Source organism: Tursiops truncatus, chromosome 10, assembly GCF_011762595.2.
Source record: "Tursiops truncatus isolate mTurTru1 chromosome 10, mTurTru1.mat.Y, whole genome shotgun sequence".
Taxonomy (NCBI): domain Eukaryota; kingdom Metazoa; phylum Chordata; class Mammalia; order Artiodactyla; family Delphinidae; genus Tursiops; species Tursiops truncatus.
In genome coordinates this window covers 13663148-13675824 of record NC_047043.1, presented here as the reverse complement: position 1 = coordinate 13675824, position 12677 = coordinate 13663148, and the positions used below count along the sequence as shown (strand labels likewise).

At 42.6% G+C, this 12677-nt stretch overlaps 1 protein-coding gene across 1 annotated transcript in view; it reads left to right on the top strand.

Annotated features, from left to right (window-relative positions):
- KIF13A (kinesin family member 13A) overlaps positions 1 to 12445 on the top strand; it is a 215783-nt gene extending 203338 nt beyond the window's left edge. Inside the window, 5 exon segments of the mRNA XM_073810392.1 lie at positions 452 to 557; positions 2271 to 2422; positions 2938 to 3042; positions 9476 to 10273; positions 10275 to 12445. Of these exon segments, the coding sequence (XP_073666493.1) occupies positions 452 to 557; positions 2271 to 2422; positions 2938 to 3042; positions 9476 to 10273; positions 10275 to 10313 (1200 nt within the window). The 3' untranslated portion in view covers positions 10314 to 12445.
- The last annotated feature ends 232 nt before the right edge of the window (positions 12446 to 12677 follow it).

Sequence of the window (12677 nt, the reverse complement as noted above, 5' to 3'; positions counted from 1 at the left end):
GGAAAAATATCGGTGGAACTGTTTTACTCTCAAAAGTGTTGTTGTTTGGTCTTTAAATTATTTATTCACTCCAGGTATACCTTGGGTATGATAGCACTTGTCATATTGTTCAGTACTTTTCTACATGTTAGATCTATTTAATAATAAAAATGAATGAAGAGCACATACTGCCATTAAAAAATAGAAAACAACCCTCAAATCAGGCTTCATTTCTCTCTCTCTCTCCCTCTCCCTCTCTCTCTCTCTCTCTCTCTCTCTCTCTCTCTCTCTCTCTCTCTCTCTCTTTTTGGTGCACTGCCTGGCACATGGGATCTTAGTTCCCTGACCAGGCATCAAACCTGTATCCCCTGCATTGGGAGTGCAGAGTCTTAACCACTGGACCACCAGGGAAGTCCCCATTTCTCATTTTAGAGGGACTTAATTACGGTTAACCCATGTTTCTACCTTGTAGGGTTGGCCAGAGAACCAGTTAGACATGTCTGACTACAGCCCCAGTTACCAGGGTGTATCGTGTTATGGAACTTTGCCCAGGGATTCACCTCGAAGGAGTAAAGAAGGTAGTAGTGAGATTTTTTCCGTGTTATTTCTTTATAATTTCTTAGGAAAGGCATGGGGGGAAATTTTTTTATAGATGACATATAATATGGTAGGAAACTGAAATTCTAGTTTGCTAGATGATCCAAAACTGTCTTCTTGAATAGAACATATCCTGTTCACTTTTTTGTTTCGCTTTGTATACATTATATCATCCAATTAATAATAGGCTTTTTGTGCAACACTTGTAATTTTCAAATCACATTTCATGTATCATTTCCTGATTTTGAAGTCAGTTTTGAGACACACATATCTTATTACGTTATGGTTAGATTTCATTCTTTACCAAAAGAATATCCACCTCCGTCATGTTTTTGTGCTGGAATCAAAGTATATTTTAGGAGAACATGTCTCTGGTCCCTAAGGAAATTTCAAAACTGATACCAGAAATGAATTTGATGACAACATTATTACCTAAATATAATATATAATCTCCCAATGCCCTGAAGGGAACAGCATTCTTAGGATATGTAAATCGGCTCTGTTACCTTACTTATCCCTTATATTTTACCTACTGTGTGCCATTGTACCAGTGAATTGAGGAGAAAATATAGAAGGAGAAAGAGAAGCCCAAAAAGGTAAGAAATGAGTAAAAGCAAGAAAGAAGAATCGTCCTTCTTAGTCATATGGAGCAGGGTGTCTTGAGGGAAAAGTGACTTGCAAGAAGACTTACACAGTGCTCACTCACTGGGTATGTATTGAGCCTGTCCTTGCTGTATGCAGTGACAGATGCCGAGATCTTAAAATCCAACTGTGGACATGTACATAGAAAATAATAAGTTAGGAAATGATAAAATGCCAAAATGCATGTATAGTTTATAAGGGCTCTGAGAATTCAGAGAGATAGAGAATCAGCATGGGGGCTTCCCTGGTGGCGCAGTGGTTGGGAATCCGCCTGCCAGTGCAGAGGACACGGGTTCGAGCCCTGGTCCGGGAAGATCCCACATGCCGCAGAGCAGCTAAGCCCATGCGCCACAACTACTGAGCCTGTGCTCTAGAGCCCGTGAGCCACAACTGATGAGCCTGCATGCCACAACTACTGAAGCCCATGTGCCTAGAGCCCGTGCTCTGCAACAAGAGAAGCCCCCGCTCGCCGCAACTAGAGAAAGCCCACACGCAGCAACAAAGACCCAACGCAGCCATAAATAAATAAACAAACTAATAAATAAAAAGTTTTTAAAAAAAGAAAATCAGCATGAGTTGAAATTGGTCTGTTAAGTAATGCTTAAGCTGGATCTTGAAAAGAAGGTAGAAAATTTGGTTTCTGATTTCTTTGCTGCTGTCCAGCCCTTTGATGACTCTTTGCAACTTTGTAGATACATCTGCATTTTTGCCTACCTCCGTTTTATGCTCAGCCAAGTACAGTCATCTCTGAGGATCCACGGGGGACTGGTTCCAGGAGCCCCCGTGTATACCAAAACACCCCGAGACTATGGAGTGCCGACTGTAGATTTATTGAAAAAAAGGAAAAGCAGAGAGAGCATTTCATTCAGAAAGCATAGCATGAACAGCATATAAGTGGACCCACGCAGTTCAAACCTGAGATGTTCAAGGGTCAACTGTACTCACATACTAATCTCTTTGTTACGCCAGATATTCCTCTGGCTTGGTCACTGCCTCGCTTCTTGTGTGTTGGTGCCCTGTGCCCGTCAACCCATGCCTTTTGTCTTCCCCAGGTTGTACGTCAGAGAATCCTCATGCCTTAACAGTCAGCCCTTTTAAAGCATTCTCACCTCAGCCACCAAAGTTTTTCAAGCCCTTAATGCCTGTAAAAGAAGAGCATAAGAAAAGGATGGCGCTTGAAGCAAGGCCTCTTCTAAGCCAGGAGGTAAATGCTTGACTTGTCTGTACCATGTACAATAGAATGGACGTGTTATGCCTGTGGAGAAGGAACGCTGTGCATTAACAAAGTCAGATGCCACGTGCTGACATGTGTGGGCTATCACTCCATGGTTCCTGTTCTGGAGTAAACATCTCTTTCTCAAGCACACAGGGTCATGGTAGAGTGTTTTGTTTGTTGTTACTGCTGTTGTTTTCTTTGTGTTTATGGCTTTTTTCAGAGTATTTATTTCAAGTGAGAAAGAGATGTCTCCTAGGTGTTTTGAAAATATGAAAGGCATTTTTTTTGATTTGATAAATTTGGTTATGCTATTTGCCATAGAATTTGTGTAGTCTTGTCAGATTTCATCAGTAGTTTGACTCAAGCCTGCACAGTTGTTGGCTGCACTACTCACATGTAATACAAGTGTTTGCATTGCTTTTCTAACGTGCACGTACTTAACGTGTATGTCGGCCGTCGTTGTCTTCTGTGTGTGATGCATCTGTGTGTCTTAACCTTTGCAGAGCATGTCTCCACCTCAGGCACATAACCCTGGCTGCATTGTGCCCTCGGGAAGCAATGGCAGCAGCATGCCTGTAGAACACAATAGCAAACGTGGGAAGAAGATTGTAAGTCCTGGAACCATTTCTGTCATATTGCCTGGTGGTGGGTTTAAGGCCCTTTCACAGACAGTCATCCAAATATTTAAGAAATTAAGATCTGTATTGAGTCTTGGCTTTTTTTTTTAAAACACGTGATCATCGGTAATGAAATTTTGCATGGTTGTGGCCGTGACCTGTGATTTTTCTAAGTGTTCCTTCTATTTAGTTACTTACTATTATTTTGCTTAGTGTAAAGGAAAAAGCCACTTTTAATGATTCTTATCTTTAAAAAGCGTAACACAGAGATCACTTTAACTAATAATGAATCTTTCTAATGAGCCTGTGCATATTGCCCAGATTCTGAAGTTAATCTACATAGAGGAATTGCACTTACTTGGAGTAAGTATTCTTTCGTTTAGCTGTGGGTGTTTGAGAGCTTTTTTGTGTTGCCTGATGCTATTGTCAAGATTACCCTGTAGTTCGTAGCCTCTCCACCATCCATCACTGCCCATCCTCATCATCTGTACCTCTCAGGTAGCCTCTTTTAATTTGCTGGCAAACTAGATTCCAGCTCCCTCGGTGTCAGTCCTGCTTTCAGGAGGGCTTACCTGTATTTTACCACTGGTAGGTTGAAACTCTACCTGAAAAACCTCATTCCCTAGCACTGGGTTTTCACATTTCAAATTGGAGAGTTTTTAAAACACTATGTACCAGGCACTTGGGATCATAAGCGATACCTCAGTTCAAAAATGCAAGTGTGTATTCTCATGCCTGGAAAGAACTCTCTGATTCTGTGTCTCAGCTTTCCCTCTCCTGTGGTTTCCTACGCTTTCCCTCTCCTGTGGTTTCCTACGCTTTCCCTCTCCTGTGGTTTCCTACGCTTTCCCTCTCCTGTGGTTTCCTACGCTTTCCCTCTCCTGTGCTTTCCTACGCTTTCCCTCTCCTGTGCTTTCCTACGCTTTCCCTCTCCTGTGCTTTCCTACGCTTTCCCTCTCCTGTGCTTTCCTACGCTTTCCCTCTCCTGTGCTTTCCTACGCTTTGGGTGCAGCTTGGAGCTGAAGTGGGCTGCTTGGTGTTCACACCCGCATGCAGTCTGCTCTGTGGGCAGAGTGTGGGCCCTTTCCTTTACCAGCTGCACCATGTCAGACTCATTCCAAAGGGTCATCAGCATGAGGTCTTTTAACCTCTAGGTTCTAGAATATGCTGCAAATGCACACTGTGTGAAGCTGACTAGAACTTGACCCGGACATGTAGCTGGCCAGGCTCCTGCATGCTTGGAGCACTAGGGGATCTTAAGAAATGACCTTCTCAGTCTTCCTGTCCATGGAGGAAAGAAGGAAAGTCATCATCTCCCCCACACTGTCTCTGTGTCCTCCCTGTCCTTCTCTCCCAAAGTCCCCCTCGCCCCCCAATCCCTGCTGGAGAAGAGCCTACATGCCAACAGCTGCCCCTCACCACCCCCAATCTTAGTGAGCTCTTCAGTCACATACGTGACCTCCCCCTGCTTAACTAATAAAGGCTTCGGCATGGGCTAAAAAGGCCAGGTGGCTAATCTATTACCCCTTCCATTCTCTGGCTGGTTGGTTCTGTCTGTTTATTGACGTGGTACCCATCACCATGTTGCACGGGCACTAAATTTTAACCTATTTTAACAGTACCTTTTGCTAGAGCACACCGTCAAGGGACTGCTGGATGGCCCTTCTGGGGCTGCCCAGCAGCTAGTCTCACTGTTCACAATTTGCATTATAGTTATTTTCTTTACTTTCCTTTTATTATTTTAAAATAAAACCCATCTCAGGACTTTTAGCTAGCAGAGGGTAGAATGGAACCAGATTCTCTTGGAAAAACCCAGGAAGTTTTGAGCAGCAGTTAGATTCTGTGTGATCAGACACAACATGAAACCCACTAAGCAGGGTTTGATGGAACCATTTTTCCTGCTGCGATCTTACTTGAGAGACCTGCCTCTACTCTCCGTAGAAATCTAGTGCACTGCACACTCTTCATCTCTGAAACTATTGAACTGTCTGATTTATTGCAGATAGCAGCTTTTCCAGGATGTTTTGGTAGATTATAAGAATATTACTTGCTTGATCTGAGGTTCTAGTCTCTCTTTTGGAAGATTTCATTTTATTTCTCTTCTTACAAATGGGTATAAACTGCTTTATTCCTGTGTTCCCTATTCACTTTCTTTCCTTTTCCACTCTTGGAAACTTAGAGGGCGAATCAATGGTTCAGTCTGATCAAAGGAGTTTGCAATCATTTTTGAGAAGTGATATTGGGACATTGTTCCTTTTATTTTGCAGCCCATCTAGTTACCAAAGAAACCTATCGTTTCACATAAAATACAGTAAATATAGCTGTGCTTAACTTTTTTTTTTTGGGGGGGGGCTTAAAACTACACACATTTATTCTCATGTAGCTCTGCGGCAGATGTCTGAAAAGAGTCTTTTTTTTTTTTTTCTTTGTTGTCTCATCAATTTGGGAAGATAGATAAATACACTTTGTGTCTTCTGTGAATAAGATAAAAGCAACAGTATGCCTTTGGAGTCTCTCTTTTTAAGTCATGATGCAGACAGAAGAGCAGAAAGAAAGTCAGTTCTCCCTCTCTTGGGTCTTGCATAGACAGCATATGGTTTTTGTCTCTCGTTTTACAGAAGAGGAAACACGAGACTTGTTGAGTGATTTGCCCAAGGTCTCACACTTAACGAGAGCATCAGAACAAAAACCCCATCCCTTGGCAGAATTGGGCTGACTCCAGAGGCTCCCAAAGATAGTGCAGTTTCATTACCTGCTGCTGCTGTTTCTAAAAAGGGGCTGCCCTCCCCTTAGTACCATGGACAGAAGTACTGGAGACCCTTGGCTGATGGAGTCTTTTTGAAAACAGACCGTCTCTCTGAGGGACAACTGATTAGAGTGGGAGTGAAAATGACTTTAATCAGGTGAAAGTCACTCAGAAGGTCACTGTTTTTTTGGGTATTTTTAATTTTTAAAAAGTTTGTTTATTTTATTTTTGGCTGCGTTGGGTCTGCATTGCTGTGCACGGGCTTTCTCTAGTTGTGGTGAGCGGGGGCTACTCTTCGTTGCGGAGTGTGGGCTTCTCATTGCGGTGGCTTTTCTTGTTGCAGAGCATGGGCTCTAGGCGCGTGGGCTTCAGTAGTTGTGGCTTGCGGGCTCAGTAGTTGTGGCTCGCGGGCTCAGTAGTTGTGGCTCGCGGGCTCTAGAGCACAGGCTCAGCAGTTGTGGCTCACGGGCTTAGTTGCTCTGCAGCATGTGGGATCTTCCCAGACCAGGGCTTGAACCCGTGTCCCCTGCATTGGCAGGAGGACTCTTAACCACTGCGCCACCAGGGAAGTCCAGAAGGTCACTGTTTTAATGTGGGTTTTGATTCCTTCTTAAAATCAAGGTGTTTTGTCTATAGGTAAATATCAGCTGCATAAACTAAATCTCAAAAATCAAATCATGAATATTGTAGCTGTAGAGAAGCTTGAGAACTTGACTCCATGTCCCACTTTTAGGAAGAGTTTTCATTCTTTTTGTCCTTAAGACACAGTAGGAAGGTTCTTAGTTTAGTCTCCTTTAAAGTAAAATGATAAATAATGTTTCTGGTATAAAATGTTTATCTAATATATAAAATAGATAAACAGCAAGGTCCTACTGTATAGCACAGGGAACTATATTCAATACCTTGGGATAACCTATAGTGGAAAAGAATCTGAAAAAGAGTATATACTGTATAACTGAATCACTTTGCTGTACAACAGAAACTAACAGAACGTTGTAAATCAACTACACTTCAATTAAAAAATAAATAAAATGGGGCTTCCCTGGTGGCGCAGTGGTTGAGAATCCACCTGCCAGTGCAGGGGACACGGGTTCAAGTCCTGGTCCAGGAAGATCCCACATGCCGTGGAGCAACTAAGCCCGTGCGCCACAACTACTGAGCCTGTGCTCTAGAGCCTGCGAGCCACAACTACTGAAGCCCTAGAGCCCGTGCTCTGCAACAAGAGAAGCCACTGCAGTGAGAAGACCACGCACCGCAACAAAGAGTAGCCCCCGCTCACCATGTGCAGCAATGAAGACCCAACACAGCCAAAAATAAATAAATAAATAAATTTATTTTTAGAAAAAAAAATTTTTTTAAATAATAATAAATAAAAGGTACAGAACCAAGCGATACTGTCTCCCCCCATCCCCCCCAAAAAAATCTAACCAAATTCCCTTAAAATGCAATTTAAGCCAAGTAAGTCCTCTTTTCTCCTTGGAAGGCATAACTTCATAAACTTTCCATCTCCGTTTACATGTTGGAACATGATTCATCTCTACTCAGTTTTCTTTCTTCTGGAACTAGTTGTCCCCACTCCTTTAGCCTTTCTCTTTAGGTCACTGCCCTAACCTTAACCCCACCCCAAGTGCATAACTAGGTACTGATCCCTATTTGTTTTTGTAGACTCTTCAGTTTTACTAAGGTCATTCTGATCCTTTAGTGTATACCTATTTCTACACATTAAACTCGTGCTTGAACATTTCACTCAGCAAAGTTGTATTTTAGGATGACAGACCTGTCCTCAGTGTTAGGAAGAAGTAACTTCAGGCATAAAAAGAGGCCCCAAATTATAAATTCTCATCTTCAAATTTGGTTTTCCTTGCAACAGCTAACTTTTTAGTAATTAATTGCATCAGAGACTCTTGGGCTTGGGGATTATGTTTCTTTGCCAGCTTAAATTAGAAGGAAATATAAGAGAAACAAACACCTGAAATCCAATTTTGAGTCTAAACAAGTCAGGTAGAGAATCTAGAAAATATAGTGCAGGTTACTGATTCCGACAGTTCTGTCCAATTTTTGCTGCTTTACTAAACGTTTCCTCTCAACATTAGGGAGAGATCTCTCTACCCCACCCCCTTTTTAACAGTGCTATTTAATTAGAATACAGCTAAAGATAAGACAGAGAGGTTAGTGTTGCCAAAAATTTTGTTTTGCTGATTTCTGGAATTTTATCACTGATATTTGATAGTCACCTTTAATTAATAGACAAGGAATTAAGACTACTGGTGCTTTTAACTAATTTATATTCAAGCTATTTTAAAATCTAAAAAGAGTATTAAGCTATTTTTTAGGTATTTAGCATCTTATGAGATAGAAAAGAAAATATTGCTGTAAAATTCAGCAGATGAAATTTATGTTCATTCGTAAACCCCCATCTGCTCTATCCGTGGAGCGTGCTTTTCCTCACCCTCCCCAATCCTTCTCTCTTCCTCACCTCTTCTCTCTCTTTTTCTCTCTCTCGAAATGAGTAACGTTAATGTTTTGGTTCCAGGTCTTTACAGTTACTCTGTTGTTATACTGATGGAAATTTCATCCACCCAGCAGTGTCCAGGGTTATCCTTCGAGCAAGGACCATAGTCGTAACGCCCTAAGGGTAGGGACCATGCCTGTCTTTGCTCAGCATTGGTATTCTCAGTTCTTAGGACAATGACTGGCATGTAGAGGATGCTTGATGAATATTGTTGAATGAAAGTCAGGTTTTAAAAGAGAAAAGGAATAGTTGCAATGTCATCAGATGTATATGAGGTTAATTAGAAATGACTAGATAGTAATATCATCTATTTTTATTTGAAAATAAAATGCCCATGTGTTTTATATTGTTTTCCACCAAATTTAAAAGAATCATGCACTCAGGGAGAGAGATTGGAAGATGATAACAGCCACTCTTGCATATTTACCAATCTTTATAAACAGAATCCTAAAGCTATTTGACAAAAGAGATTTTCATTTAACTCTCACTATCTTCCTCACTTTCTAGTCAGATCTTCTTCCATGCTTCTCAAAAATGCTAGAAAATAGTAATTGTCAGATTAATTCAGTATTTTACAGACTTACAATATTTAGTGTAATACTGAGAATGGATGTTGAAATCGCGTTCTTTTCCCTTTTGCCATTGGGGAACCTTTATTTACGGCCCTTCCTCCCCATAAAATAGCTCAGAAACGTTTTGCAAATCATCGTGTTTATCTGCACTTTGCTCCCTAAGGTGAGGATTGTAAGAACATATGAAACAGCAGCTCTTCTCTGCCTCTGGCTGTCCTTCTACTCATTTAATTAGAAAAGAGAACATCTCCAACTGAAAACTAATCATGAGGAACTAATTAAAAGTCTACTGCACTTCCTTCCATCCTTTCCTTTAAACCAGGGGAGGAAAGGTTTCTAATTATTAGTGAGTGAGCACAGAAGAAATAAATCTTTTCATCTTGGATGGTAATGGGTTCATGCTCACAGATCTCTGAGGATAATGTACCTTTGTCCAGGACAGTTGACAAGATTTAACCAAACTCAGAAAACAAAAACAAAAAACACTAGAAACATGTGAAGGTGAATGCCTTTAACAGTATAGTGTTTACAGCCTGTCTCAACAATGCAGTTGCTGTAAGAAGCTCGTGGCTGACTTTTGCTTCATTTCTGTAGGACTCTGAAGAGGAGGAAAACGATCTAGAAGCTCTTAACCGGAAGCTGATAAGTTCACAGCCTTACGTACCTGTGGAGTTTGCCGACTTCAGCGTTTACAATGCCAGCTTGGAGAACAGAGAGTGGTTTTCTTCTAAAGTCGATTTGACGAACTCAAAGGTCCTGGAGAAAGAAGTGTCCTGCAGCCCCACCACCAGCAGCATCACCAGTGGCTACTTTTCCCACAGTGCCTCCAATGCCACCCTGTCTGACATGGTGGTCCCTTCTAGTGACAGCTCAGATCAGCTGGCCCTTCAGACAAAGGATGCAGACTCCAGTGAGCATCCCGGAGCATCACTTGTGCATGACTTCAGACCATCCTCAAACAAAGAGTTGACAGAACTAGAAAGAGGCTTGGTAAAGGATAAGATAACTATGGTGCCACTCAAGGAAAACAGTGCCTTAGCCAAAGGGAGCCCATCATCCCAAAGCATCCCTGAGAAAAACTCCAAAACCTGCTGTAGGACCAGCTCATGTTCAGAACAAGATGCCTGCTCCAGCAAAAATGGCCAGCCGGCCAGGGAATTCTGCCCCAGGGAGGTGACCATAGAACACACCACAAACATCCTCGAGGACCATTCTTTCACAGAGTTTATGGGTGTGTCAGATGGGAGAGATTTTGATGGTTTGACAGATCCTTCTGCTGGAGAACTTCCGAGTAGGAGGAACCTACCAAATACAATGGACAGTAAGAGTGTCTCAGATGGGCCACAGGACCCTGGCCAGCTGTGTTCCTCAGCAAAGAGTGACCAGGTGATAAATTCCAGGGGCAGTCTTTCGGGTCCTGTGCTATCAGTGAGCGCACCTAATTGTGCCCCAACTGCCAGAGGCCCTTCATCACAGTGACTTAGTAGGAGAGATTCATTCAGATGTTTCTGACAGGGACAGTGGGCCCACTTGGGGACCAAGTTCACATGCTGCCCAGCTGGCTGGCTATGGCAGAGCAAGTCTGCTGTCATAGTTTCCGAGTGGGGTTATGACATATGTAGGACCAGCATATGGGTTCATGTTGAATTAAGTGTTCACCTCGTTAAGGATCAGTCAATCTCGTGTTCACTCCCCGAGATGTTTAATTACGGGCTCTCCCAAGGTATCCTGGTAGCATCTACCATATTTCATCACATCTGTGATTTCTTTGATTATTAGATACGCTATTATTTTATGTATCATTAAAGCAAATACTTCCAATTAAACTATATCATATCAGCAGTTTCAGAGATGTTAAAAAGCACAGGGTGGTGGTGAGGGAGAGATGCATCGCAGATTTGAGAAAATACATCCATTTGGTGCCCATAGGATAAAAAATGCTTTGGGGAAGCATAGGTGAATTCCCTGAGCAATTTAAGTGTGGGCTTTGGAAGTTACCCAGTTGGTTTATTACAGTGTTTAATTTTCGTATTGGAACAAAGTGGGTTTTTGCTAATATTCCTAAGGAAAATAGTGAATTATATAATTAAGAGTACCACCATCTCTTCCCATTCAGTGTCACTGTTTTGATCCCACACCCCAGCCATAGCTGTGTAAGGAGTATGGGAGCGCCAGTCTTAGCAAAACAAAAAGCTGACAGAAATAGAAAGCAGCTCAGTGAAGGAGCAGATAATCAGCGTGCCGTGCCGTCTGTCTCTCTGGGTTTTTTTTGTTTTGTTTTGTTTTTAACATCTTTATTGGAGTATAATTGCTTTACAATGGTGTGTTAGTTTCTGCTTTATAACAAAGTGAATCAGTTATACATATACATATGTTCCCATATCTCTTCCCTCTTGCGTCTCCCTCCCTGTTTTGCTGAGGAAGTTATCATCCCAGTTTGCTGGCTTCTTCCCCCAAGTCTTCCATACTAGCCCTTAAAATTTCAGTGTGTGGTCATTTATACAGCATATTCACAAATAAACTGCAAAAAACAAATAGTGGGGTCTCTTACAACTCAGAAAAGACTTCTTTCCCCAACATAAGAATAAAATAAAGTAACTCATTACTGTTCTTGCCAGCTAAACAGTCATTTGTTTAAAAGTCTTCAGCTTCCTTTACACTGATTTTAAGCAGAATCTGCTTTGCTGGCCTACATGAGCTTTTTAGTCCTTCTTCCAAGAAGTCCAGGAAGAATGTGGTCCAGGGGTTAATTCTTCACCCTGGAACAGTGCTTCTCAAACCTAAATGTGCAATAGACCCACTGGGGGGTGTTGGGAGAAGATGCCTCTTAAAAATACGAATTCCCAGGAGTCGCTGCCCTGCACACCTAAGGTTTTGCTTCAGTCCCCGTTGGAGCGGGGCGAGGGGTGGTGTGGGGATAAGGTTTTCACAAACCCCTCTGCTGAAGGGATACAGGGTAGGGTGTCTGAGGGCTGCCCTGTTAGAAGCACGGCCTGGCCCGCAAAAGGGGGAAGAGGGGCAGCAAACTCCCCCTCACCCCTGCCTTGTTTCGTTGCCTGGATTATTTAGAACCCAGTAACAGGAACACTACCTGATTTTTGCTTTCGAAAGGTTCCAGAATAGAATAGTGTGTCCCTGCCAAAGGTCTTGGTTTAAAAGTGGAGTTTACAAAAAACGTTTGTTGTATCAGGGTAATGTGGGACTATGGTGGGTTTTTTCTTTTTTTAAAAATTGCTTTCGTATTTTTGTTATCTTGGTTTTAATTTGTTTTGACAGTGTTAAAAGTCTGAGCACTTTTTGAGCACTCAGGTTTGACTTTTGTTCTCACCCTGGTATGACTTAGAGTGTAGACCCAGCAATAACATTTTTTTTTTTTTTACTTTAACTTTAGGTCTTGCTGTCTGTCATTACTTTTCTTAGAATCTTCAGCCTTGGAGCTGGGTTCGTCCCTTGTGTAGAGTACATTCTAGAACTGGATCCCGTAGTCAGCCAGATCCTGCAGGTCCCTCTAGGAAGAGCCCCTCGTGGGGGATGGTCTCCGTGGGTGGGGAGGGCGGGGACAGGAGCCTGCACTCACCAGCCTCTGTGTTCCAGGGGAGCACGACCACTCCGTGAGAGGCAGCAAGCCAGAGCACCAGCCCATCTTTAAAACGTGCTGCGGCCCAGCCGGACCTCACACCAGCGCAGAGAAGCCGTGGCTTCGGGAGCCACCTCCTTTCCCCTCCCGAGCCGGCAGAAGCCGCGCTTTGTCACTCGGCTGCATCGGCAGCCTCTGCTTTCTTCCAGAGAACCGAAA